At 39.3% G+C, this 26,841-nt stretch overlaps 1 protein-coding gene and 1 long non-coding RNA gene across 5 annotated transcripts; one reads left to right on the top strand and one right to left on the bottom strand.

Annotated features, from left to right (window-relative positions):
- Positions 1–179: 179 nt before the first annotated feature.
- GOLGA5 (golgin A5) lies at positions 180–17,760 on the bottom strand. 4 transcript variants are annotated; one of them, XM_048070451.2, is made up of 13 exons: positions 17,637–17,760; positions 16,506–17,121; positions 13,557–13,778; positions 12,307–12,526; positions 11,624–11,747; positions 10,621–10,824; positions 9,312–9,482; positions 8,530–8,658; positions 6,516–6,614; positions 5,244–5,469; positions 3,880–3,985; positions 2,490–2,553; positions 180–678 (listed from the first exon to the last, which is right to left on the bottom strand). In XM_048070451.2, exons 2-13 carry the CDS (start codon positions 17,068–17,070, stop codon positions 598–600), a joined length of 2,211 nt encoding a protein of 736 aa, XP_047926408.2. In that variant the 5' UTR covers positions 17,071–17,121; positions 17,637–17,760; the 3' UTR covers positions 180–597. The 4 variants fall into 4 exon arrangements, with proteins under 4 accessions (XP_047926408.2, XP_047926411.2, XP_047926410.2 ...); XM_048070454.2 differs by having other exon boundaries at positions 16,512–17,121; XM_048070453.2 differs by having other exon boundaries at positions 16,506–17,092; positions 17,637–17,696.
- Positions 17,761–19,957: 2,197 nt separating this feature from the next.
- Positions 19,958–22,485, top strand: LOC136790969 (uncharacterized). The gene is made up of 3 exons (XR_010831976.1): positions 19,958–20,083; positions 20,179–20,320; positions 22,228–22,485. It is a non-coding gene; the product is annotated as an uncharacterized lncRNA (long non-coding RNA).
- Positions 22,486–26,841: the final 4,356 nt, after the last annotated feature.

Raw genomic sequence — 26,841 nt, 5'->3', positions numbered from 1 at the left:
AAGATACATCTATTGCACTGAAGTACAAAGCTAAGAAAAATGTATAATATTTTATTTTTCAGCTTATTTACAAAAAGATATTGCACCAATCCATTGTTATTTTTTCAGCTTAACAGTTTCCTTAAAGAAAAGACTACTATTTACAAAGTTAAAAACACAAGTGCAAAAGCAGACTGAAAGAAACCAGAAAGAAAGGTTTATTTAAATTGCTAAGTACAGTTTTTTACCTGACCATAGCCCATAACCAGCACTATCTAAAACAGTTTATTTATCTGTAACTTCAGCAATCCTTGCATTTCTCTGTAGGTGCAAACTTTATCTTTTACACTAACCATGAGAAGGTTTATGTAAAATGTAAAAGCTAAACTGAGCTTAACTTAATAGCTTTATTTCTTCAGGAAACTGATGCTTTTTTAGGTAAATTGGAAAAGCTACATAGTATTATACGTGTATTTAAGAAGTAGTGATAAGTCAGGCATGATCGTTTTCATTCTTCCTAAACACCATGAGAAAAAGTTTGCCAGTATTTCTGGACTGGTTATTCTAAATACACTGCCAGTCCAAATTACATAGCACAGCATATGGTCCTGTCTCGGTCTATCTGCCACTGGGACTGTCGTGATGCATTTCTGGGGTATAGGTAAGTAGAACAATCATTACCCATAGATGAAGCAATGCCTGGGAAAAGAGAAGAAAACATTAACTTATCAGCACATACAATCATCATTTACAGCAACACTGTGAGCTAAAAGAAGCTATTTCTGTACAAATATTTTAAGTATTTTTCATACTATTTTTACTTGTAAAAAAATAATTCTTACTTGCACAATGAAATGCTGAGTCAGATTCCAAAGACACCATTCACACAAAGCTAAAGATTTTATACAAGCAGCAAAAATAAGTCTATAGCAATCTAGGCGGCTTCTTTATGTCCTCTGCCTTCTCTTTCCATCCACGCCCCAGTAACTCCAGGTGTTCTCCACAGTACCCAGCCTAGCCCACAGAAACCACAGCGTGTGATCAGCCTAGAGTGAGTGGTAAGCCACAGCTCCTGCACCAACTGACTGATACCAGACAGTGTAAAAACAGCTGAGTTCTCCTTTCCTTCCCCTTACTAAGGGCAGTGTTTTGAGGTATTCTTATGAACATCGTAGAAAAGTAAATTCTCATTCAAATTTTGTTGGAATTATAGGATAATCTACGATTCTGTAAGTTAGAAGGGATCCACAAGGATCATCGAGTCCAGCTCCTGGCTCCACCTGGGACCACCCAAAAATCAGACCATGCATCTGAGAGCAATGTCCAAATGTTTCTTGAAGCAATCATGGCACCAAGCTTGCCGCAGTTCTCTGGGGAACCTGTTCCAGTAACCAAATACAGTTGCTGGGGGTGTAACAAGGGAGATAACTGACAGTACCTAAGCCATATTTCCTTAAAAGAAAACAAATAAACAAAAACAAAACAAACAAAAAACAAGACCTACGCATTAAAATTACAATAGTCATAGCCAAGGTTCCAGCTGAAAAAGGGTAATTGTCATTGATTGCCCAACAGAGGGCTCCTGTGCAACCATTACTGAGTAGCTTCGGCAGTAAAATTCTTCAGTGTTTTAGCACAAGGCATTTTATTCACATATTGGGAAGCCTAAGTCATGAAGAAAGAGAGAAATCAGCAATTAAAGAGCCCTGTTCCTTACAGTACTTAATAGGCTGGAAGAAACCATCACAGGGGGAAAATTGTCATTTCCTTTATTTATGTGCCTCTGCTCTATTTCCTGAAACAGTGACAGTTGTTCTCAGAGACTCTGTTCAGAGAAATCATTATGTGTTCTCAAGCAACGTAATTTCTTTCATTTCAAAGACTTGACTAATGAGTATTCTCAAGCAGGACAGATTGCACAAATACCTTACCACAGGTCACTTCAACTGACAGACATCTGCCCTCCAGTGGAAAAGGAAGGAATTTCATTTTTATCAATTGCAACTGACAATCTCACCTAATGTGGACAAACAACTTTCTACTACTTGGTGAATTCTAGTACAAACAACTTTACTTGCTACTTTTTCAGCTACTAGAGAAGCATGATTATTAATTACTGAAAAAAAGTGGATGGGCAAATATTAAGAGCACCTACAACAGAAGTCAATTTCCTGATCTCAGTGTATACAGGTCACAGTACTATTTTGTATTTCAGTTCTCACTCCCTTTTCTACAGTCTTTTAAACGGTGGTCACATGAATGTCTTTAGAATTCTAGTCCAAGAATTCATAGGAAAAACTGAAAACTGGCAAGCAACATAACTCCAGAATGCTGTTTTGTAAGTACTACTTAATAGTCTACTCAAAAAAAAATAAATACCAACATTGAGTTGTTAAAGTTAATTATACAGCCTTTTGCTTTTAAACATCAAATTTCAATTTCAGATGTACTACGTGAATAGGCTATAGAAAACTTACACTACATTCTTACTTTGAAGAAAACTTACTCACCATATAGATGATTACAAAGACTCTTGCTATGGGATAGCGTCTTAGAAAGATTCCCAGTCGAATGCTATAGAAGTGTAAGGGAGAAAAAAACAAGTACAAGTTAGCACTGAGCAAAAAAAATCCCGTTCCTCTCATTCTACTCACCACAAACTCAAATTACAGCCGATGTTATATACATGTCTTTGTTTCTGACTTGAATTTTACTTCATGTATTCAAGACATTCAATGGAGTGAGAAAATTCAGAATTCAGACCACTAAATGTACTTTTTTTTTTTTGTCATATGCTAGGCCCAGAATTTGTGAACAGAGCTAAGACTCAAGAAGTGATATAAGCATTTTAAACTCACAAATTTGTCAAATTTTGTTACTTGAGGAGCTTTCATGAATCTTTTTTTTAAAAGACTGAAGCATCTAAAAACCTTGTTCTCATTTGTAAAATCTAACAGATCACCATTCTTGTATTTTATTAGATGAAAAGGACACAGGTTTTCAAAGTTTACTGCTACAACACTACAAAGTATACTGTACTAGATGTGCACTGTTGCTCAATAATGTTGCTTTAAAAAAAAAAAACACACATGCAGATACTGAAGTGATTATGATACTGCCAAATGAAACTGAGTATTAAAACATCTCGGATAATAGGCTCCAATCAAGGAAATCCCAGTATTCTTCACAATGAAGTTAGAGTACCATGAAAGCGCAAAGGATTTCCTGTTAAGATATCTGAGGATTAAAAAGCACTACCTAATTTTGTTTTCTACTGGTATTTGACCGAAGTTTTGGTGCAGACCTTTGCTGTGAATACTGATAATTAATCTAACTGCTGAGAAAACGGATCAAATTAAGTCATTTGCTGGGTCCAGCATGATTTTTGTTTACTAGTTCTTTGAACAGTTATCTTTCTTTTACGGTAAACAGCTGTACCAGGTCAGAACCCAGAATCCTGCCTTCTGCCTTCATCAGGATGCCTAAACAGAAGAAACTGACAGTCCCCAAGCATATATAACACTCCCTCACTAATACTCATACGGTGTTTATCCCAGACACAATCAAAACCTCTGAAAGTGAAAAAGGTGGGAGTTGGTAAAGAAAAAGGTTATTTTTTTTGTATATAGTTTAATGATCCTCCTGTATCAAAACCTACAGGATACAAGAGCACTGTCTGAATAATTCACTATAGCTTGTAACATCCCAAGGATATTTATATCCTTGGAAAGCGCAAGTGAACTAGGTCAATATTTAGTAATTTATACTGTACTCAGTACATTAGCGTCATTATTTTTTACTTTTACTGTGATAAAAGCAATTCAAAACAGAAGCTGTGTCACAGAAAACTGCAAAAGGACTCCAGTAATTACAAGATGTATTCCTTTAGCACACTCTTACCTAAACTGATCTATACTACTGGCAGCTTTGCGAACTCTCCCATACATTCCTGCCATGTTAGTATCCATGTCACTGAAAAGGACAGGAACATTACGCATACGAGCACCTATTTGAAGGAAAGAAGGCAAAACATCTCATTAAACTAAAACCAGCTAAGTTATTGTCTAAGTAAAATAAATAGTTTACGACAAAGATATATAAAAATCAAAAACAGTGATTCATATGATTTGTTAGTGCCATTTTGATGGAGGCAAGGATGCGTGGCATGAGGGAAGGATTCCTGATAAACTTACAATCAAGTTAAGCATCTCTTCAATTCAGTACACTTAAAAATTTATTTTAGTTAATAAGATGGACAGCTTATCCCAGACACAATGTTGATACCAAAAGCTTGGTATCTAACTCTATTAAGCAATAATAATTCTATTATTAGGTATATAAAATAACAGGTTTGATACTGTAAAGCTTTTTTTGCTTTTACTTCTCATACAGTAAAATTTTGACAGCATTTATGATACTAACTTGTATATTCCAAATATTTCTATTTTATTTATACTTTTACTAAGCATCAACTTTATTCAAAAAGGATTCTCAGATTAATTTTAATTGCATAAAGAAACTTACTGAAATTGCTTAAAAACAAACCAAAAGGAAATATACTTCAAATTTGCTAGTTCTCCTGACCTTCTTAAAGGTCTGTCTTTCACAAGCAAAGAAACAAAAGCCTAGATTGAATTTTAAGAGCTGTAAAATGACATTCATTGCTTTTAAAGTCACTTATCATATATATATATATATAAAAAATTTCAAACTGACTCTGAAAAGTAACATCTCAAAACCATGTATTGTCTGCTGAGGTTCTCCTATAGACAGGATGATTGCTACACAGTACAGATAAACCCACCTAAAAGCAGAACACCCATATTTTAAGCTGCTTTTCAAGAACAGAAAGAAAGGAGGAAATTCTTATCAGCTCTCAAAAGTTCCGTGTTAATGCTCACCTCCCAACACCTTTCTGAAAGGGAACAATACTTCCTGCTTCTAAGATTCCGTTTAAACCCGCAAAGACAGATTTATTTGCACCTGTGACAGGATTTGTAAATAAGACGGTTCTAATAGTGTCACAGTACTGAGAATTAAATTGGCTTTATTAAGTTTACTTAGCAGCACTTACAGACAAAAAGGAGGTTTTAATTTAACTATTTTTGATACTGGCTGCTGCTAACAAGGTCTCTGCTATAAGCACCATTTTCGGATTATTTTTTTCCTTTATAAACTCAGACCTACAGGAAAAGACATTAGGAAATACAGAAGGCTGAACTGCAGAAAGGACAGAGTTTTAAATATTAGCATTCATTATTTACCTTCAGCACCATCAATTCCTGACATGTTAATGGAAGGTCCATTAGAACTACTGCCTTGGATAGCCTTCAGCTGTTGCTCAAGCCTTTCTAGTTGATAGACAAGTGAGTTTTTCTCTGTGCTCAGGCTCTCTAACATGGTCTGCTTCTGAATAAGTGTTTCTGTCAGCTGATGAAGTCGATTTTCTAGTTCAGTCTGACTACTACTACTTAGAGCCTTGTTTGTGAGCTAAAAAACAAAGCAAAGGAAAAAAAATCAGAACACGTTCAAAATCTGACAAATATGACATATTGCAAAACCCATTTATTCGCTCCCATTTTAGACCTGAGCCATCATATACCATTAAGATGTAGCTTCAATGATGAGACAATGGAATCAGCAGGAGCCAGAGGCAGTGAGATATCAAGAAATACAAGTGGAACACAATGTACCAGGGCAGGTAGCAGGTATTCTTGAAACCAACATTACCAGAAGAATCATCTGCCAAAAGGCTCACGAACTTTGTATCACACTACACAAGTTTCCAAATCTTCTGACACTAACTGTACAGCTGACCATAGCTGACCGTAGGTGATCAGCTTCTTTAAATATTGACTACTTTTTATTATGCTAAGATAATTTACACAAAATAAGGCTGATGCCTTCATGCTGTCGAAAGAGGCTGATGATGGTTGACACTATCAGAAGGTTCCAAAAGGGATTAGACTGATTTAAGCAAAAGAGTTCCACAAACATACTGGCAGAAATTAGCAGGGACTTAAAACTCTAACATGTCTAACACAACTGCAGATGATGAAGGAGCACAAGGGAGTGAAGAAAGTGGCCAGGCTCACAGTCTGTCCTCATTATCACTGTCTGAGATTGAACAGTAGGGTAGACAGGTAACTAGTCTGAGGGACATCTTATGTTCCTATACCCAATTAAAAGGATCCCTGCAGAAATAGTGATGACCCAATCAAACACCAATGACTTTTTAGTTTTCAGAAAAAGAGTGTTGATCCAGCACCACCCCAACAGGTCTAGTTGGGTCACAGATGATTTTTTTTCCTCTTAAGACAAAAGCACACGTAAGTATAAAATTACGTTATTTACTACTTTGTGGTTGCCTTCCTGTACTCCCTCCACTTAAAGCTCTACTCTGTATTGCAAACAAGTACACACTAACTCATTACTAGAAATTTTATGTCTTTTGTGCAGTTTAAGCAAATGAATAGGTTTCAACCCCGATTTCATAAGTAAAGGTAATAAAGTTATTTTCTATACAAACACAGTACCTGATTTCTGAGCTTCTGAATTTCTTCCTCTCTGTCTTTTATTCTGCTTTGCAAAGTGTTTTTTGTTCGATACAATTCCTCCTCAGTATAATGGAGTTCCTATGAAATGGATAACAAAGATTTTTTTCATACATGTGTACTTTGAGAGACATTCTCTTATCAAGGGTTTCACAGTAGAAAACAAGTAGGCAATATACTGCAATCAAATATAAAATTAAATTTAATATAATTTAAAAGTTTCTGTCTAGCACTGGGAAAAAAAAAGAGCTGAGTATGAAGGCAGAACTTAAAGACTATCAAATTCCTTTGTGAAGACTGACCTAACAAATACTAGTCCAGACTAGTTCACGAGATTTCACTGGGAACATGATTTATCTTCCTTACATTCTGTTTATTATATTGCTGTCTTTAAATGATACCATATAACTTAAAGAATTAGGATTCGCCAAATACTTTGGGCGAATCTGTATTCCTAAATCAAACCCATCAACTGAAGATATATATATATGTATATATATATTTTTTTTAAGTTAAAAAATCAAAATCTTGGCATATCTATCTATACCCGTGTATAACACAGATCTTCCTTAAAAGTTTAGGATAAATGAATGTAATACAGGGAAATGGGAAGGAACATTAGCAAGGGACAAGTTCCTGACCAGCAAAACTAACTGTAAGTTTTGTTTCTTTGAGGATTTAGTGTCTGTTTTAACTCCTAGTTAAAGACCTACCATACTTATCTTTTAATTTAAGACAGCCTTCAAATCACTGTACCACTTCAGCTATCAGCTGCTACAGAATACAGATAATCGTATATCTGATGGTTTGAAGGAAAAATATAAGAAATAACCTTTACTTATTTTCCATCTTCAGTCTCAGAAGCCTTACAGCAAGTTAAAGCAACTCCCAGATAGAACAGACCACAATTCTATTAAGTTATCAATGCACAATTACCTTAAAAGCACATGTACCTGTATGTCATCAAAAGGAATACTTCCTTTTCTGTAATAACTGATAATGCCTTTTTAAAAAAAAAAAAAAAAAAGTCTTCACCTCACTTTTTCTATACATAGTATTGACTTAAAATATACCCCTCAGAATGGCAGGAGTAACATAATACAAACTACCATCTGCTTTGATATAATAAACATCGGCTATGCATCAAGAGCAGACCTCGACTTCTGCCTTTTAATTAGTTCAAGCTGCTAGCATCTCATTAAAATGTAATTTCTGCAAGGACAGATAATCCTGTAAGATAAATTGTTCCTAGCAGATACAGTGTACTCTCCTGCTTTCCTCATTATTAATTCTCTTTACATGAGCTTTTTTTTTTTGAAACAGAAATTTCAATAGGATGCAAAGCATTGGTCCGATTTCTACTGAATATTTAGTTTAAAATATGAGTTTGCCTTTTTCTGCCTCTTTCTTGCACAAAACTGCTTAAAAAGATGACAAGATCTGACAAAATTCACTAGTACCATTTTACCAGCTATTTGTCTCATACAGCAGTTTGAAAGTAATAAACTTTAGCTTCAGAACTGAGTAATGAGTAGATTAAAAAGACTGAATTTGGTATTACAACAACACTGTTTGAAGAGCTAAATCTTACGTAGAAATTGGGCACAGGAGGTCCTATCATAACCACTTTCAGTATTTAGATTTCTTGATATAAATAACAGTTTCATATCCTACTATACCCCCATTGTAGAATTGTTCCCCTGCTGAATAAAATTTAAGGTCACGATCACTTTTGTGCACTCCCCACGGTCATATTTATTCTTGATATGATGATTCTCATCACTGAGATCTCCAATTATCAGGAGTACTGTTTCTTACAGGTTGCACTGTGGCCTAGTGACACTCATTAAACATAAGGGGATTTCTTTGGAATACAGGAAGAAAAAATAATCTAAATACCATATAAGCTACTCTCTCATTAAGCTGAATGTTCTACCAATGACACCAAATGGGGCCTAAAATAAGACAGACCAATCAGCTTTCAAGAATTCCTTACCTGTTTTTGCCGTTCTAGTTCAGCTTCTGCCTCTTGCTTGGCCATTTTATGTGCTGCTATTTGCTCTTGTAGGTCTTGAAGCTGCTCCCTCACTGACTCAGCTTCACTCACCTGCTGAGTCTCCATATCCTGAAATGAACGGAATGTTCCCATTTCACTAACATTCAAACAATACTGCAATCTGTCATAGGTAACAGCAGAAAGTTTTATCTTCAGTATTCCTTCCAAGTACACCGAAGGTGACGGTGAATGAAATAAGTGACATTCACTCATTCTATACAGAATATTTTTATTATAATAGAAATAAGATATATGCATTTTGTAAACATGAGAAGCATCCAAGTGACTTTTTCCCTTCTACTGTCTAGCGGCTACAAGTGTGTAAAGTAGGCTGGCACATTGCTGCTGGGTTGAGCCAATTATGCCCCAGACAACTCAGATTACCTATATCCTTTTCTGCAAGGGCTACTAATCCTTGAAGCAACTGTAGTCTCTACAGAAGTCACCAGGCTTGTTTGGAAAGAAATGCTTACCTCAAAAGGAGCGCGTAATAGTGAGGAAAGAAAGAATGGTAGCTGTAATACTCCTCCCACCACCAGGAGTGAGAGAACATGGGAAGAAACTGGGTATCTATAGGTATTTGCCCCACATTGAGAAAAAGTTGGCTTGTTTTAATACTAGGTCAAGTAAACAAGTAAACATTAGAAGCAACAGCCCTAAAGTACACAAGAACAGTCCTTTGTACATGGTTAACTACACAGACGTGTAGTAATCATAGCTACCTGCAGCTCTGTTCTCATCTGCTGTATTTGTCCCATTAGCTTCTGTATTTCTTCTCTCTGAGTGTCACGCTCATGTCTCAGTTCCTCCAGTTCCACTGTGCTTGCAGTATGGCTATCCATACCTTCAATACCAGAGCCTTCTTTTAGGCTGTTTATCAACTTTTCTTTGGACTGAAATAATAAATCAATATATTATTGACGGCAATATTTAAAAGTGCTCAAAAACAACGTGTCAAAACAGCTTTGCTCTAAAACTCATAGGTAGATGTACAGCAAACAAACTGCTTTACCTGTTCTTTTAGTCAGGTTACTAATGACCCTACAGATTTTTAAATTGAAAATGCTTCTCTACTGATATTTTTTCTGATTTCCTGTGTGCCATTAGACTGGATTTACTGAAAGTCTGTGTTATCTAAAGGAGAGTGCCGTTTTTCTTTTTAGAAGTGCCTGGATTGTTAAACACGTCACAGACAAAAATTCTGGCTTTCCAGGTAACACAAGAAAGTAGACTGACATTACAGGCAAAGCTTCAGTCTATCCTTTCTCCTGCCAACAAAGCCAAGTAAGAACCAAAAACAATAACAACTCTTCTGGGAAACAAAATTAACCTTTTTATTCAGAATCAACCTAACGTTAGCTTGACACTGATTCCCGATCTCATGCTTCTTGTATTCTTCACGATGATTTAAATACAGTCCTCAGATATCAGACTAAATTCATTATTCTAAAATAAATTTAACATTTTGCTAACTTTCACAAACAAAACTCAAATTAGCCAAGTTTGGTTTTTCTAACTTTGATAAGTTAAGTAGTAATGCACAAAATATGTAATTTTGCCATTGTTTATATAGTGCAACCTTTGAGTATATATAAAAATATTTTCTTTGATTTACACATAAGCATCCATGGCATGCTATGCTTCAGCCTCAAGCAGAATAGAGCAATTTTCTTGACAAAAGAACACCGGGTGTGGAACAAATTGTAGGTTACATCTATGTATCTATCTGCCTATGATCAGGCTCTTGGATGAGGAATACATTGACAGCTATTGCACAATAAGTGCAATGGTTCACTTGGATATTTCTTTAAGTTCAGAACCCAAACTTCCATTTTAATTATGAATCCCAATCTGTAAACTTAAATTTTAGAGATACAAAATGCAGATTGGTACCTGTCCTGTACAGGTATCATATACCCCAAAGTAAATTACAGATTACATGGAAAAAACACAGATTGAATTACTTGAGGCATAACACGTTAAAAAGTTAGGTGTACAAGTCAAATTGGATTTCTTTAAACAAATGCTTACTTGGAGTATGCGAGTCGCTTTTTGTTTGTAGTCTGCCAGCTCCTGTTTTGCAGATTCTAGGTGGTTTTTAGTTACTTTGACTTGCTGCTGAAGCTCATCAGCTCGCCTTTTTTCATCTAAAAACTTTCTTTCAGCTTCAGTTATCCCTTCTGCCAATTTCTGACGTTCTGCTTCCATTTTACTTAAACGCGCCGCAAACTCATTCTATTAGCAATAAAGAAACAATACGTTGTGTTTAAACACAATCTCAGCTTTAACCTAGAAAGCAAGAAATAAAAGTTTAAAAGCAACTACACTTGAAACAACACCTCACATCGACTGCCTCCAACTTAGAGATGCATTAGTGCTATGTCAAAGAAATCCTGCCAGCTTAAGGAAGTGGCAAATGAGAACAGTAAAATAAATTTCTTTCCCACATCAGAAGTGGGTCTTATGGTTTACATATACTTGGTAAACAAAAAGCAAGGTCTTCGTGAAAAAAATGTTATCAAATTTCAACTGCCATATTTTGATGTAGTTTAAAAAAAAGAACACCAATAAGGATTTTCATAGATGTTATTATGTATAATAAAGGCCAAGCTAAATGTGGAATGCCCAGTCTCTAGCAACATGAACTACCACATTTACCATAGCAGTGATCACTCAGCCTAATATTCTTAAGATTACATGCTAAAATTGTGGGAGACAGTGGGTGGGGACACAACCCACACATGGAAAATTAAATTGATTACAGATTTGGTTTTAAAATATGTTTTTACATCAAAGATAACATTAAAAAAAATCAGCATCAATTTTCAAAAACTTTTAATCATAAAGCTTTCAAAATAACATAGAAATTAAACTATCATCACAAGGATGCTTAGTGCAGTAGAAGACACATCCTTCCGAACGCTTAGTACCCTGAGCAGGAAATACAGTCAAGGGGAAAAGACAGTAGTAAGAACCTCACAGATTTGATCTCAAAAGGAGAGTCTGAAACTCTTCTTTAATCTTCCCATCTAACCTGCATTTGTTTGTAACTTTCTTGCTCTCGCTTCAGTGCAGAGTCTGCATCACGTAACCTGTCCTGAAGGGTTTGAAGGGCTTGATTTTGCAGACTGCTCCCTTCACTGTGGTCTTGTATTATCCTGAAAGCGATATACATATTAGGTGAGAAATAAGAAATCTACTACGACTTTAAGGTAGAAATATAACTACCTCGTTTTAAGACCAATCTTGAAAATTTACATGGTAAATTACTGAACACAGCTGGCTCCAGTTGTGAGGTGTGGAGTCAGTAACTCATGCAGTCCCTCCCTGACCTATATTCTGGAGCATCCAGGGGCAGACTCATATGCCAGTACTAACGTAAGTCAAAAAGTCTTTATATGTGTGGATATGCAATTGTATTTTTCAAGATAAACATTTCTTGAGATCTTTAGCTTCAGGCCTGTGACATAAGTGTGAATACATTACACAAAATGTGTTTCAGCGATGAGGTGGCAATTGCTCTTATTTAATATTCATTTACCCAGTTTCCACTGCCAGCTATGATGTAACGGGCTTAACGTAAACGTTCATATTTCAAAACTTGATGCAATCTGCCCACATTAGTTATTCATTTTTATTCTTAAAGAGACTAATCTACCTTGAATTTTGAAGCTTACTACTATTTGCAAAGTCATGAAGTCTGAAACTACGATGTACCGTGATTTTTCACTCTGCAGTGCTTCCAAAGCTTCCGTACGAGAACTTAAGAGCTGGTCAGCTTCTTGCAACCGTACTTTCAGCACAGCTAGCTGGGAATCCTTGGCACCAACAGCTCCTGTCAGATCATCAACTCGAGCTTGAAGTTCTCTAACCATCCTGTCACTCTTCGAATGATCAACATTCCACTTCTCTACTCTTTCCCGGGATTTGTTCAATTCTACAAAGTAAAACATTTTTTTGAAGTTTTTACAAATAGAGAATTCCAAGTGTAAGTGGCCAGGATGCACATCGGTAACGCTGAAACTTTGCGAGCTACCAAGACATAACAAATGCCAGACTCTGGCTGTCAGACCCATAACCATTTGCACACGATCTCCAAACTGGCATCTTCATTCCGACAACATTACCTGCCTCATCCTTTACAATAACCTACTGTTGAATAGCTCTGTTTGTGTGAGCAAACCTTTGGAAACCTCTGCATAAAGCATCTAGTTCAACTCAATATGACAGTAGGATCAACCTAAAATACGGTCAGCGGAAAAATACATCAGTGTTAAAATAACACCTGAATACTCACCTAGACTTTTGTGTTTAATCAAAGATTACATGTTAAGCTTCAATGGAGATAAAAGCTCTCTGGCTCATACAGTTACTTCAGAAAAAAAAACAACAGTCCCTCTGTCATGTGCCTAACTGTAGCAGTTTGGCAAACATTTTATTACTTAAGTGCTTTTATATTCATTTGTTATATTTGCCACTTCATGTGGCTTTGAAAGAGCTAGTAAAATCATACAAAAATATTAAATCTGATATTTTAATGTCAATTTATAGGCATTAGAGATCATAGCTTACAGCCAGAAAGTAGTCAGGTTTCAAGCACTTAAAGGAATTTACCCATAAGTATTTTGCCAGGAATTTTAAAAGGCGGGAAGAATATTTTAATAATGTTAACACCTGTTAACGTTGTTTTAAGAAGGTGTAAGTTTTGAAACTAACTCAACTACATCATTTTAGTCAATATTTGTGTTATTTTTGTAGTTGAACAAGACTTTTTGTTTCTCCCAGTTCATTATTCTGAAATCCAGGAATCATTTTGCTCGGTAAGTCATACATACTAATTTAACTAGGAAGACTTTATTATAGTTATAAAACACTAACACAGTAATCATTTTCAGCACTAACACAGCATTATTTCCTATACCAGCATTTTAACTATATCATATAGCTTAGTTTCTAAACTACAGTACCTTCTTGTGTTTCTTTGGACCTCTGAATTAATGATGCCATTTCTTGATTTAAAGATTGAACTTCATTCCGCAACAGCTGATTCTCCAGGCGAAGATTGGATAACTCGTGTGATTTGAAATCATCATTAGCTGTAAGGCTAGGATTAGCTACTGCACTTAGTGACGAATCCTTCACGCCATCCACTTGTGCCCCCAGACCAGAATCTGAACTGTCTGGAGTTTCTGTACAGGGATAAACAAGTTAGAACTGAATGTATTTGGAGATCACCTTGATACAAACAGTAATTTCATGTTATGCACCAGTGGTTAAATGCATTTAATCTAAAAAAAATAATAATCAAAATAGCTTATATTGAAATGGAACATGGCATTGCTTCTCCACATGGACTTGCACACAACAGGTAATGATACAGTATATAGGCATCATGCAGCAATTTTGCTAATCCAGCAAGACAAAAGTCATTAAATTTCTCCTCAGGATTCTAAGATATTAACACTTTTTCATGACTATGCTGCCCGGAGATGTCCTCAGAAGCTGAGAGAGTAACAGAAGATATTAAAAGTACTAAAAATTGCAGTAGTTGCTATGTATAAGTTCATCTGGTTTTCCATTAAGAGTTTGATTTTGCAGACATAGATTTTATTTTAAAAAATCTGTCCAGATGGCTATACTTTATCATTTTGTGTCAAACCTAAATACGTAATTCAGCCACGCAGCTACACGTTTTAGTTGCTTTTATGTAAAAAAGCATTTTAAGAATCACTTCAGTCAAAACATCATCTTACTGACAATTCTGCTTTTTAAAAGTACTTTTACCATGAGAAATAGTTGCAGTGACTCAAAGCAGAAGTGTAACCTTTCCTTTCTCTAATGGGAAAATGCACGGTAGATAATACTCTGTCAAACTGTTAAAAGCTTTCTGCCAACAGAAACTAATTCTCTCCATTATGGAAACCGCAATACAGATTCTTACTTTTTTTAATCTTAGAACCACAAGGGGAACAGTAAGGGAATTCCTGGCAGCTGTCTGAAGAATCCCCTGCCAGGACGGTGGAAGCTACAGCCCTTCCCCAGCACGCACAAACACACCCAGGGCACTGCTTCCAGCTGTCCGCACGCTGGAATCGAGACTGAAATTAGTACAGCCACTCTAACAGTCTTGATTTCAATGCGCAAACAGCTGGAAGCCTTGCACCAGTGTTAACATAAGACAGCACATCACACAAGGAGCAAACGAGCAGGTGATCCAAAACCACAACTTCTGAATTCAGTACGTCCCAGACAGGTAACATTAAAATCCACGGGGAAAGACTGCAACAAATTCAACACAAGACTGCAGTTTAGCTGCCACCATGTTATTTATTTCATTCTGTGATTCCAGCCAACCTGCTCCTCCTTTCTGGCTACCACTGCAACAGGCCGCATCACCCGGTGCCCAGGGAGCCGGGACAGACTGTTAATGCTGAGCAACGTACCAGCAAGTAGCTGCAGTGAGAGCAAAATTCGTTCCACGTTTTCTCAAATCTCTTTCCTATTTAAATGGTTCCAAGAAATGTTGTTTCCTTCCTTTCAATTCATTCACACAACTTCCAAATTATCAGACAATCTATCTGTATTCCTTCGTCTGGAAAGCTCAAGAGATTAATGAAGCTAATAAAGCAAGAAATTAGCCATTTATAGCACATACTGAATTGCATCCAGGGCAATGTACAAACTTTAGCATTAATTGTTTTTGTCTACAGCTAACGGACCATAATCTGTTTCAACAACTGTTAAACAGGCTATCTAAACGCAGTATCTATGCAGTTGCCTTTGAAGCTAGAGTTCTCCAACTCTGTTTATTAATTGCATGCTTCCTCACTTGGCAGCTCCAAGATGCAAAACTCCACTCAAAAATCCTCAGAAGAAACCTCAAGGGACCACACCAAGCAAAACAAGCATATTCCCTGAGCATCAATTATCAAGGTGGAGTATGCCATGTTGTCGTTTTACATATTTGACTTATAACTATTAAGCCTTACTAAAAAGTTACAGACCCAGAAATGCAACAGTCACATCTTTGGAAATGACCCCTTTTTACATCTTTATTCTTCAGCACACTTGATACAGTTAGCCAAAAACTAGCACTTACAGTGCTTCAAATGCTCAAAGTTGTGAAAAAAGAATATTCTAACTATGTAATTAAGGAATAAAATCCTTTGCTTCAATTTTATAGAAGAAACAACAGCAAGGATATAGATTGGAGATAAAGAACATGAGTTCCTGACACTTTCCAGCTGCATTCTCCTTAGCAGAGACTTGAGAATAGCTCCAGGTTTTGACCATCTGGCCTGGAAGCTATTTCAGGCTCTGGATATAGACTGCAGTAACGAACTACTTCTGGCAAACCCAAAGGCCTCATCCATCTCACTCTCAAGCCTGTAGCTCTACAACAGCCTATCCACATCCAACTTCCCACTCTGCAGGCCACGCAAGTTTGACAGCTCACCCCTTCGTGGCAGAAGGGAGAAAACCTCACGTTACCCCAGGTGGGGCACTGGGCAACATCCAGCACCACCTACCAGCTGTGGTGAAAGTCACCGCCTCGCTTACACGGCATCACCAGGTCAGAGCCCCTGGGCGATGGAACAAACACAGCAGCACCAGAACCTATGCTTCTAAGTGGGGACGCACGGGAGCTGATGCAAGGTCAGCCCGCAGCTCGGGGAGGTCGAGGTGAGCAGCAGCAGTGAGGTGTACTGAGAACACACAGGATTTACGTGTTACCTACAGAGCTTGCCAAATTAGCGTGATAATCTCAGTGATGAAAATGTTAAGGGCCCTGCTGAACTCCACATATTTGACACACTACTGCCGCTAAATGTTTCAAGTGTCAGCAAATCTGTTACCTAGCCTTACCCTAAACATGTGGGATTTAAACATGTCTAGGTTCAGTATTATTAAACTACCATTGCCTTGGCTCCTGGTGGAATTATCTTCAGTAGTTTTTCCACTCTGTGTGCTAGTAGACACGGAACTAATGCTTGAAGTCCGAGAGTGATTTTGAGTAACAGGTGCCTTGCTCTTCTCTTTTTTAGAGTCCATCCGTCCATTAGGCTCTTTCTCAGAACTGTTGAGAAAATCAAATAGCAACTCATCATCAGGTTCAGACTTTTTTCTCCTCACAAAATGTGAGGAAGCTCTGGGTGTGGAAACGCTTTCTGCAGGAGAAGCAACTTCCGAAGATGTCCTACGTGCTGGCTTCATATTTGCTGTTCCTGCTAGGATTGTAGCCTTTTGGTGTTTAATATTATCAGCTGCTGAGGAAATGTAGGCTGCTTTGGATGACGTCTGGTACTTCAGCTCTCCCGTATGCTGGCGCAGTTCAGAATACTCATTGGCAGAGTCCAAATTCTTGTGATCATAAACTGCACTGCTTGCCGTGTCCTTTTTGCTCAGAGCCGACGCAGCACCTTGATCGACCCTGTTGAGGAGATCCTCTGCCTTTCCAGCAAGATCGACCAGCCAGGACATGATTGATGTCTGTCGATGACCTCTACAAAATTAAAATTTCGGGAACATGAGCTGCAAAAGACACAGAAAAATCAGACAGGTGTTGATAAAACAAGATGTAGGAGTTACCTGAAAAAATGCTGTGTTCGTGTGTTACGGCTGTAATTATGCTAATACTGCTAGCTTCATATTTTGGTGTTTTGATAACGAATGAACACAAATCAGTTTCTGAGCACAATGCACAAAACCTAGACTTTACCATCAGCCCACGTAACTGTCCCTAGCACCAGCAGCTGCCAGGGAGCACCCAGCTTGTCAGCCAGTCTGAAGCAACAACACCCAACAAAGCCTGCTGGCACCTGACAGAACCCAAACCCGGGGGGAGGACAAGAAGCGGCCGGACGCTTACCACAAGCACAGACACACACAGACAAACCCCATTCCTTACGAGCCTGGCCTGCAGATTTCGGTGTGAGGCCCAGAGGGAGGCACTCCCGCCCCCAGCCCGCGCGGCGCGCGGCCCGCGGCACCAGACGCCCCTCACGGCCCCTCGCGGCCCCTCGCGGCCCCCCCAGCCCCCGACCCACCGGCGCAGGCCGCGGCCCGGGCACCGCCGACCCCTTCCGGTAGACGTGGCCGCCTTCCGGGCTGCCCCCTTCCTCTGCGCATGCGCAGGAGGCGTCGACAAGCCCCGCCCACACGCGGGTCGAGGGGCGGGGCGAGAGCGCCCTTACCCCGCCCCCAGTAACGGCCCGCCCCCGCGGGGTGACGTCACCGGCCCTGAGGGAACGGTCCCCGCCCCCGGGGCAGCGCGGGCTGCCTGCGGTGCGGCGCTGAGGGGGCAGGGGGAGCCCCAGCCCCGCCGTGCTCCGCCTGGCAGGGTGGTGCTGCGGGCACGGCTCCTATCTCGTGTGCAGGCTCCCTTATCGCCTTGCAGGAATCCCTCCCACGCACATGTCCTGTACGATAACGCGAATGTTGCCTAAAAGTACTTAAAAGATGCTGTGCAAGCAAAGGTGATGTGGGTAACGGGTAAATACCCTGAAGTTGTCCTGTTTTTTTTTTAGATAAAGTTCACCTAAGGTATCGGGACTGGTCTCAGAGACGAGCTGAGGGCAAATCGAGGGCTTCCCACATCCTTATGGACTCCTTTATAAGAAAGTACCCTGGGGTTTCCACTGGTAAAGAAATAATCCAAGCTCTAAACCCGTGTATTTCCAGTCTCTGTCTTCCTTTTCATAAAGTCTCTCAGGATTTTCTCAGGCTATTTCCTGATGACCCATCATGATCCTCAATGAATTCAAGCAGCCCATTTCCTTTTTCAAAGCCCCGTGATTTGGAGGTTTGCGTGACAAAAAAGGGTCTTGTGAACACTCCAGCCCAGAGATTTGGCATAAAGAACCTCTTCAGCACTCTCTTTAGATAGATTTGCTCTATTGGGCAAGTTTCACTTCCAACCAAAGGAGAAAAAACGTTTAAAAATTGACTTTTATAAATGAAAACTACAAGGAATAACATACAATTCCAGCAGTGAGTGATACTTATGAGTATTTGTTATCATTAAATATATAAAAGGCACATTCAGGAGGAAGGAAGTTTTCGTACAAACAGGAGACTTTTCTATGGCTTTGTGTGTATGGGGTTGAAGTACACAGCAAGTACCTTAGATAACTTCAGACCAGTGTTTATTGTTGGGTAAGAAGAAAAGAATACCTTCCTCATGATGTTGTTTCATCTGTCTCTAAGTTACTGTATTCATTAGCTAAAAGGGGAAGTGGGGCCCGAGGCATCTGTTTTGCGTGTTAAGCACATGATGGTGAGTGAAGGAGAAAACCAAAACTTTTTGTGGAAAGCCGTAGAGCACCTTCCATTAACTGATAGGTGAGTTAAAGCAAAGGGTGGAGAAAAATGTCCAAAGAATAGGGCTCATGTCACGTGCAGGAGAATAAGAATGGATCTCCCTTCAGAATTGCTCCAGTCCTAAAAACATATGTATAATACGGCACATTTCCGAGACAACATGAACTTCACATTTATTTACTTTTAACAAGTAAGCCTACTCTGACTAAGAGACGTTTTTTGCAGTAATTTTCAGTCATTGTTTCAGTGTGAAACCTTTTGGTGGATGTCAGATTTATATGTGACAGCACAAGATCCCTCTCACATTTTTGTCCATACACATTTTACTATTTAGAGTCCCTCTCAACAGTGGTGTTAGGGTGAAGACACTTGGCTAGCATTGTTTGGAGGGACCTCCACACCTTAGTTGTCCTCACACTCGTGACAGCAATGTCTTTCCCTCTCATTATCTGTGACTCAGTGTCCCAAACCTGCAGTACCAGAACACTTTCAAGCTTTATGGCTGTTCCTTTTCTTCTGTAAATGCTTATTCTTAGTAAGGATAGTTGTTAAAGTGCACATAATATTAGGTTAGGATTTTTTTTGTTATCATTCTTTCTCCCACCCTCACCCTGTATTTGTTTCTTCAAAGGTTTGTCTTCCCATCAGGTTCTACCTATAAATGACCCTGGTAATCTTCCTGGATGAAGGATGAAAAGCATCTAAGAAATATTCTGTCCTTATGAGGTCCCTTCTAACCCAAAGCATTCTATGATTCTATTGCACCCAGAGGGAGTATGATTAATAAGTTATAAGAAAGCTGAGAACATATGCATGAATTATTTCTAATGGCAAAATCCATGTGTCATTTCTGAGACTGTGGAAGACCAGGAACAATTACTTAAAGAGAACTTCGAAAGATCATCACATGATCATCCATTCCTTCTCGTCACATTGCCCACAGAAATGATGGAGTAGTTCGTGATTAAAAGGAAGGCATCTAGCCCTAAAAGGAATAATTTTTCCAGCATTTCTTCCGGACAGGATAGTGCAAGGCCTTGGAAAAACTGCCTGTTAGCCCACAAAGCTCCAGCTGCCAAATTACAAATCTGATGACTTCTGACTGAAACATCTCAGTAGTGCTGCTAAGGCACACAGTACCAACATTGTCAGTAGTAACAAGCCCACCATGAAGGTAATTGATTGACCTCCCTCAGTACAAAACAACATTTTCCCTCTACTTCTTTATTATCTTCTACACCAGACACATTACAACTAACCCCTGTGCAGATAATTTCACCACACAGAACTTCGACTCAAGCCTGATGCAACAGCTAGAATTCAAATGAAGACAACATGGGAACCTACAAGGTGCGGGAAGATTATGGAGAGTTCCAGTATAGGGCAAAGGCTCCAAAATATTCATCTACAGGTATGAATTATGGCTTTTCATTAGGCCTCCTTAAGACTTAAACCCCAGGAGCAGATATCAGCCCTGCTGCCTATTCCGAACATTCTCACAGAGCTAGTACTGTCATGAGTTAATAGAAAATCCATCCTGCCTCATGACTGATTAAGCAACAGAGTGGAAATACTGAATTCACGACCTTTGACTTCCACGTCACGTGATTCAGCATGCTGCACATAATCATCATTTCAATTCATGTGCCTGTATCACCTTCCCAGACACTACTTAGAAAAAGAGTTCAGGACCCCACAGAAGTCATGTTATCCTTAAGTAGGAAGGAACGAAAAAAAAAGTAGAGTATCTTCTCTTCATGTAATATTTTAAACCCTAACAACTAATGCCTTGTTTTCAAGTGTTATAATACCATCTGTTCAGATTTCAATAGGCTCAGTTAATTTTCCCTTAAACTAATACAGAAGGGCAGGGGTTTTTTTAAGAGGTTTTATTATTTACAGATTAATTCTATTTTTATTCCACTTGTTTGGTCTTCAGAACACCTTACAGAATCCCTCAATGGAAAATTCACATGACTGTGAATGTCTGATGATCATTCAAGGCCAAAATGACACAAACAATCTATTCCCAAACTTGGAAATAAAAACAAGGAGGGCCAAAATCCATGCCGTAGTTTATCTGTTTGCTTACAGAGAGGATACATATGCAGCATATGTCAGTCCACAAAATATCTGGCAGGCCACATCCACCTGCCCTTATTATCTTCATGCTCCAGATGGGGAATTGAGGTGTAGTGAGGAGGAACTGAAGAGGAAGTCCCTTACCACACCTGGTCAGACCAGATTCAGTCTGGTCAAAATGTACAAATGTGGGGGAAGGATCATGCCTGTGCTAAGGAACTTTTCAGAGAGCTTGTAACCAACCTTCAACGTGCTTCTGCTAAGCATATGCAGCTTTGGGTTTTGAAGGTAACTGGACCAGATGCAACTGGCTTGTCAAAAACACAGCAAAAAACGTCCTGACCCTGGTTTGAACATAGTTCCTCTTGGTTATATTAGTGGAGCTGTGCCAGTTGGAGCGCAATTCCCTCTCTGAAAGTCTTCAGACACAGGTGATGAGGGAAGGCATAAGAACAGGTCAGGAGATACTTCTCAGCTACATTCGCCCTTGGATTTTGACTTCCAGAGTGAAAGATGGTGTCTTTGCAATTAATAAGCCTTTAAAGATATATTTTTTTAATTTATTGAATAATTGGCACATTTTCTTAAAGCATACAGGTACAAGAGCAACTCTAAAAAAATTTTTAAACAGAGACACAGTTCTGTTTCCCTTTGCCCAAACACATACCTCGTTTCCTCAAAATCACCGAATGATTTATAAACAGAAAATGATTAGAAATCAAACCTAGAAACCAACAGCTAGCATGGAAAAAGTTAGAGCAAACTGATAGGAGTTTGGGGTGGGGGGATTGAAGAGCTCTATTTTAACATGATGGAAATTCTTGACTCTAGCTAATGGCTCTAACTGGGGGTAAATGGGTGTAAACAAAATGCTGGGGTGCAGTGCATTGGACCCAGGCAATGATACACAGCCAATGCCCAGAAGCTGGCTCATGGGTAGGGTATTTCAAGTCGGACCACTGCTCATTTGCACTCTGGAAAGACTGCTCTGCCTCCACTGTTGTGTCCTCAGTTGCATCAAAACGAAGCACACAAAGTTGGGCTGTGCTTGCATTCTTTCTCCCACGGTATAAATCAATTGCATTACATGCACACACACTCAGTTTTTCGTCTGTTATCACTTTCCTTTTCTTTCGTTACTCCTCTTTCTTTCTTTTCCTGTAATAAATCATGATGAATCTTTTCCTGCAGTGTCCTCACTATCTTATTTCCTTTTTCTCCATATGCAAATGACAGAGATAGCCCATTATTCTTCAAATGAGAAACAAAGCCAGCCCTCCTGGACACTGACAGAACCGTCCAAGTTAGGAGACCCAAAGTGACAAGTGATGTTTAAAGAAGAGCATCTTCTAGAATATGAAGTCTGGAGAGTCAAATGTCATTTGAGGATTTGGGAGTTCATTTGCCTTCAGCCATATGCCTTTCTTCATTCATTTTAATTCATTATTTGTTGAAAAAAACTCAGGTTACTCAGAACAATTCTCTAAAAGGACGGGAGTTGATCCTCCCTACTGAGGACACAACTCGATGTAAAGAATGAAAGACTTACGGCAGTTCTCTTTTTTTTTTTTTGATACTTACTGAAGCTTGATAAAGCAGAACATTTTTGTGAAAATATTCACAAACAGACATTCTTCAATAAAGGACTTACCTCACCTGGAGTGCTGCATCCAGGTCTGGGGCCCCCAGCACATGAAGGACACGGACTTATTACAGCGAGCCCAGAGGAGGCCACAAAGATGATCAGAGGGCTGGAGCAGCTCTCCTGTGAAGACAGGCTGAGGGAGTTGGGGTTGTTCAGCCTGGAGAAGAGAGGGCTCCAGCAAAACCTTACAGTGGCCTGCCAGTACCTAAAGTGGGGTACAGGAAAGCTGGGGAGGGACTCTTTGTCAGGCAGTGCGGTGATAGAGCAAGGGGGAATGGTTTTAAACTAAAAAGGGTAGATTTAGATTAGATATAAAGAAGAAATTCTTCACTCAGAGGGTGGTGAGGCCCTGGCACAGGTTGCCCAGAGAAGCTGTGGATGCCCCATCCCTGGAGGTGCTCAAGGCCAGGCTGGATGGGGCTTTGGGCAACCTGGTCTGGTGGGAGGTGTCCCTGCCCATGGCAAGGGGTGGAACTGGGTGGTCTTTATGGTCCCTTCCAACCCAAACCATTCTGGGATTCTATGATTCTATGAAAAATGTTTAAAGGAATCGAACCCTTTTACTGTTCACCTCTGTCACAACTGGCTCCTCTCATAATTACTAACTCAATAATGAAGATGTTTTTCCTTTTCCTTTATCTCAGTAAAGATATGTTTTTCCCTTTTGGCAGTATAACTGTGGGGGACAACTTTAAAAAGGTCTTGCCTGCCCTGGAGATGTCCAAATTTGTGTACAGCACATCTTTATGTGGAGTTTTTTACCGAGAATCCTTTATCTTCTGCTTACACACTGTCACTCCTGAGGGTGAAAACTCAACAACTGCAGTGCAATACCATGTCCTTAAGATATTCATAATGACTTGTGGCTGAAATGGTGATAAGTTTTGTGAACTCCCCTTTGTGAGCCTGACATGAAATTCAGCAGGCTGCCAGCACGAAAGGCAAGTGCACCTGGTGATGTGGGCGCTGAATCCAAGGTCTTCACTGGGCCAGTTTGGCAATTCCCTGTCTCTGCTGTGAATTACATGGATTAATCCCGGAGCTGTAATGTGCAGACTGACTGGGCAAGCCTGAATCTAATACAGGGGGAAGGGTACTTTAACCAGCAGATAGAGAAAAGAGCATTCTTCTTGACGGAGGCAACGGGTAACTCAACTGTTTTTAATCTGAGTGCAGATGACCGCAGTGATACCACAAACACACCACATAATTATACAATAATGGTTTTCAGGAAAAAAATCATTATCAAGGGGACGCATGCACTGATGTTTAGGAAGTCAGATACGAGGATTCCCACGATTGCCTGAGATGAAGAAGAAAGACAACATAGGTCAAGCCTAGAGAATCCTATTCTGGGTGTATACACTTCATCACTGACATTGGTCTTCACAGTCTTCAGTGGATATTTTATAAGAAGATGGCTGAACTAGAACTATGTATTTGCAATAAATAACAGCATTGAGCTTACTGCTGCCCTTTACCATATTCCACAATTTTTTAAAATCTGTTTCCCATTGTGTAGTCACACTCTTTATTTGGAAGCCTGCTGTCTCCAAGGATATGTTTGCAATCCTTTAACCTTTAGACTTCTTTCCCTTTTCCCTCCCCCATGCTTGCTTTGTCTGGTACACATTGTCCTTCCCTTGAATTTCCTGGTCAGGTGGATATTTGGGGCTATCACCTCACACCTACTTCATTCTATCCTAAGTGCTAGTTTATTGCAAACAACCCACTAAACACCTGGCTACAGAGGTAGAAACACAATTATCTGCAGAAAAGATGCACAAAGGGACAGAAGTAGTTTTCATGCTTTCTGTAGGATAAAAACTAAACCCTCAGCTGAGTGCATACAGATTTTCCATTGAGCCTTTTCTCAGCTGTCTGTGCAAGAGACGTTCAAAGAAGCCTCTCCTGGTCTGAAGCTGATGCTGTTCTTTATGCCTATGGACTGATCTCACTGTCCTACACCGAGGCTTTCTGTCACACTTATTTAGACTTTCCCAGATACAAATATAAAACGGGGTGGTATGTTTAGGCAGACCCTCAAACAAGATGCCTCTAATTTCTGCCTTCAACATACGTTTCTATAGGTTTTCCTATTCTCTTGCCCTTGATACAGGTCAGGATAGAAGTAAACACCCCCTTCCCCCCCCCCCCCCCCCCAAATTTCTACTTCCACCATTCAGACAATGATGTGGTGCGTTTCAGTTGTGTTGTTAGGCTTCCACTGAGAGCCAGAGCTGTGCAGGCGCATTCTGCAATTAGGCAGAAATCAGTGACTTAGACCACTGGTATGCTTCGGTACACTGTGCTTATTTATTTTTGCTAAGAACTGGAACAGAATGGACACAAAGGCTCACAGAGTGAACATCACTCCCTCCTTCCCAGCACAGACTTTAAGACATATTTCTTGTTCTGTTTTCTGGAGATGTTAAAGTTTTTTTTTTTTTTTTCCTCTTGTCTGGAGCATGTCAGAGTGGCTCTCCTGGATCTTTGCTTGTCCGTACTATGTTGCCCCAGATCTTTCAACCATTTCTTGTAAGTGGTCTTTCTGAAACCTCTATTAGTTCCTTTCTACACAACAGTGCATGTAAATTTATTGACACAATATACACAAAACCTCACTAGGACCTGCTAAGTGCATTGTGTTCGCTGTTTTCCTCTGATGCTGTCTCAAGCCTTTCCCCTCCACCTGGCTACTTATTTCCAAGGAAAACACAGGCACCCAGTATCTTGAACGCTGGCAAATTTAGTTAGATCTGTCAGGACAGTTGAAGAAAGCACGTGTGAAGCTGTAGGGATAAGGCTTCCCCTCACTCCCTCTCAAAATGTACTTGTATATGCTCCCACAGTGCTGTAAGTGAACTAAACTCTTGTACCCCTCTGGCTCTCAGACTTGCTTAATCTCAGTTTATCTCCATGATGATACGCCCGCCATTAAATTTCTTTCAGAATTAAGGTCACTTCATGTAAGTCTCCTCTCATTTTCCTTCCAAAGTGAATACAAACCTTTTTTTCCTTTAATTTTTGATAACTAAGATCAGCCCCTTGTCAATCTACTAGTTTTGCTAAAATGCAGTAAGTTTTCCCTCTTCTCAGACACTTGGGATAACCATGCCTGATGTTTGCATTTACAAGCCAGCTAGTCATGCATCATTACCAGGCTGTCAAATCTAATCTCAGTGTTGGTGAAGATTTTGAAAGACCAAGCTCAGCACATTGTTTCATTAACCAGAAATCTCTCCCACTCTTTATCTTACATACTAGGCATTTTTTTTTCAGAATACAATTTCTTATATTGTCTTGCTAACAGTTAGCAAGTTAAGGCACATACAAAGAATTAGAAGTCCTTAAAATATTCTAAAAATAGATGAGGGAGGCCTACAATTGCTTGAATATCTGCAATGTAGGACTAATGTTAAGCAATCGTTTCAAATTGGATTAAGAATCCATTGTTTAATAGAACTTGATGATCTTGTAGAAGCAGTGTGCTGTCATGTCAGGGCTGGGGTGGCTGACCATACATACTGCTTGTGTACAGAGTGGCTGAGGAAAATCCTTCTAAACGTTACAGAAAAGAGGGAAGAGGTGAGATTGCCTTTTATCTCACCTACTCAAGACATTGCATTGGTAAATATTATGCAAACATATAAAGGGATTTATAAGGCAAAGCAATTTAAAGGCTAAAATGTCCTGAAACAAGTGCCTGTATGAGCAAATCTGCAGCTGAATGGCTGAATAAGCACCTGGATATCACAGTAACAGTGTACTGACCAGCTCTAGCTCCAACACAGCTATTGTGGTTTTGGTCCCCTGAAATCTTAAACTTTGTGACCAAATCAAATAACTTGATCTTCTTTTAATGAGTAAAATCCTTTTCTGTCTTTTATTCTCCAGTTTCACCCACATGGGACATGTTCATGGATTCCTTCTATTTTTCTCTTTGAAATGCTCAAGAATGTTTGGTGTCAATTTTTCCAAGAAGTAGAAAACTTTCCTTAAAAAAAATCCATAAAGAGTTTACGAAGTGGAGTCTTTCAGGCGTGTTTTGGTTCACTGGCTGGTTTTTAATCTAACAGTCACCTGACTCACATTCATGTACTCTACTGGTGTGTAACCTGCGCATGTGGCTTACTGATACATGACCTATGCACGCTCGGTTCATTGAGTACAGACCCTTTCCTCCCACCTAAAAATGTCCTTGA

The sequence above is a fragment of the Anser cygnoides genome, chromosome 5 (assembly GCF_040182565.1).
Source record: "Anser cygnoides isolate HZ-2024a breed goose chromosome 5, Taihu_goose_T2T_genome, whole genome shotgun sequence".
In the NCBI taxonomy this organism is placed as follows: domain Eukaryota; kingdom Metazoa; phylum Chordata; class Aves; order Anseriformes; family Anatidae; genus Anser; species Anser cygnoides.
The sequence above is the reverse complement of the archived record's forward strand: the minus strand, read 5'-3'. Positions and strand labels throughout refer to the sequence as shown.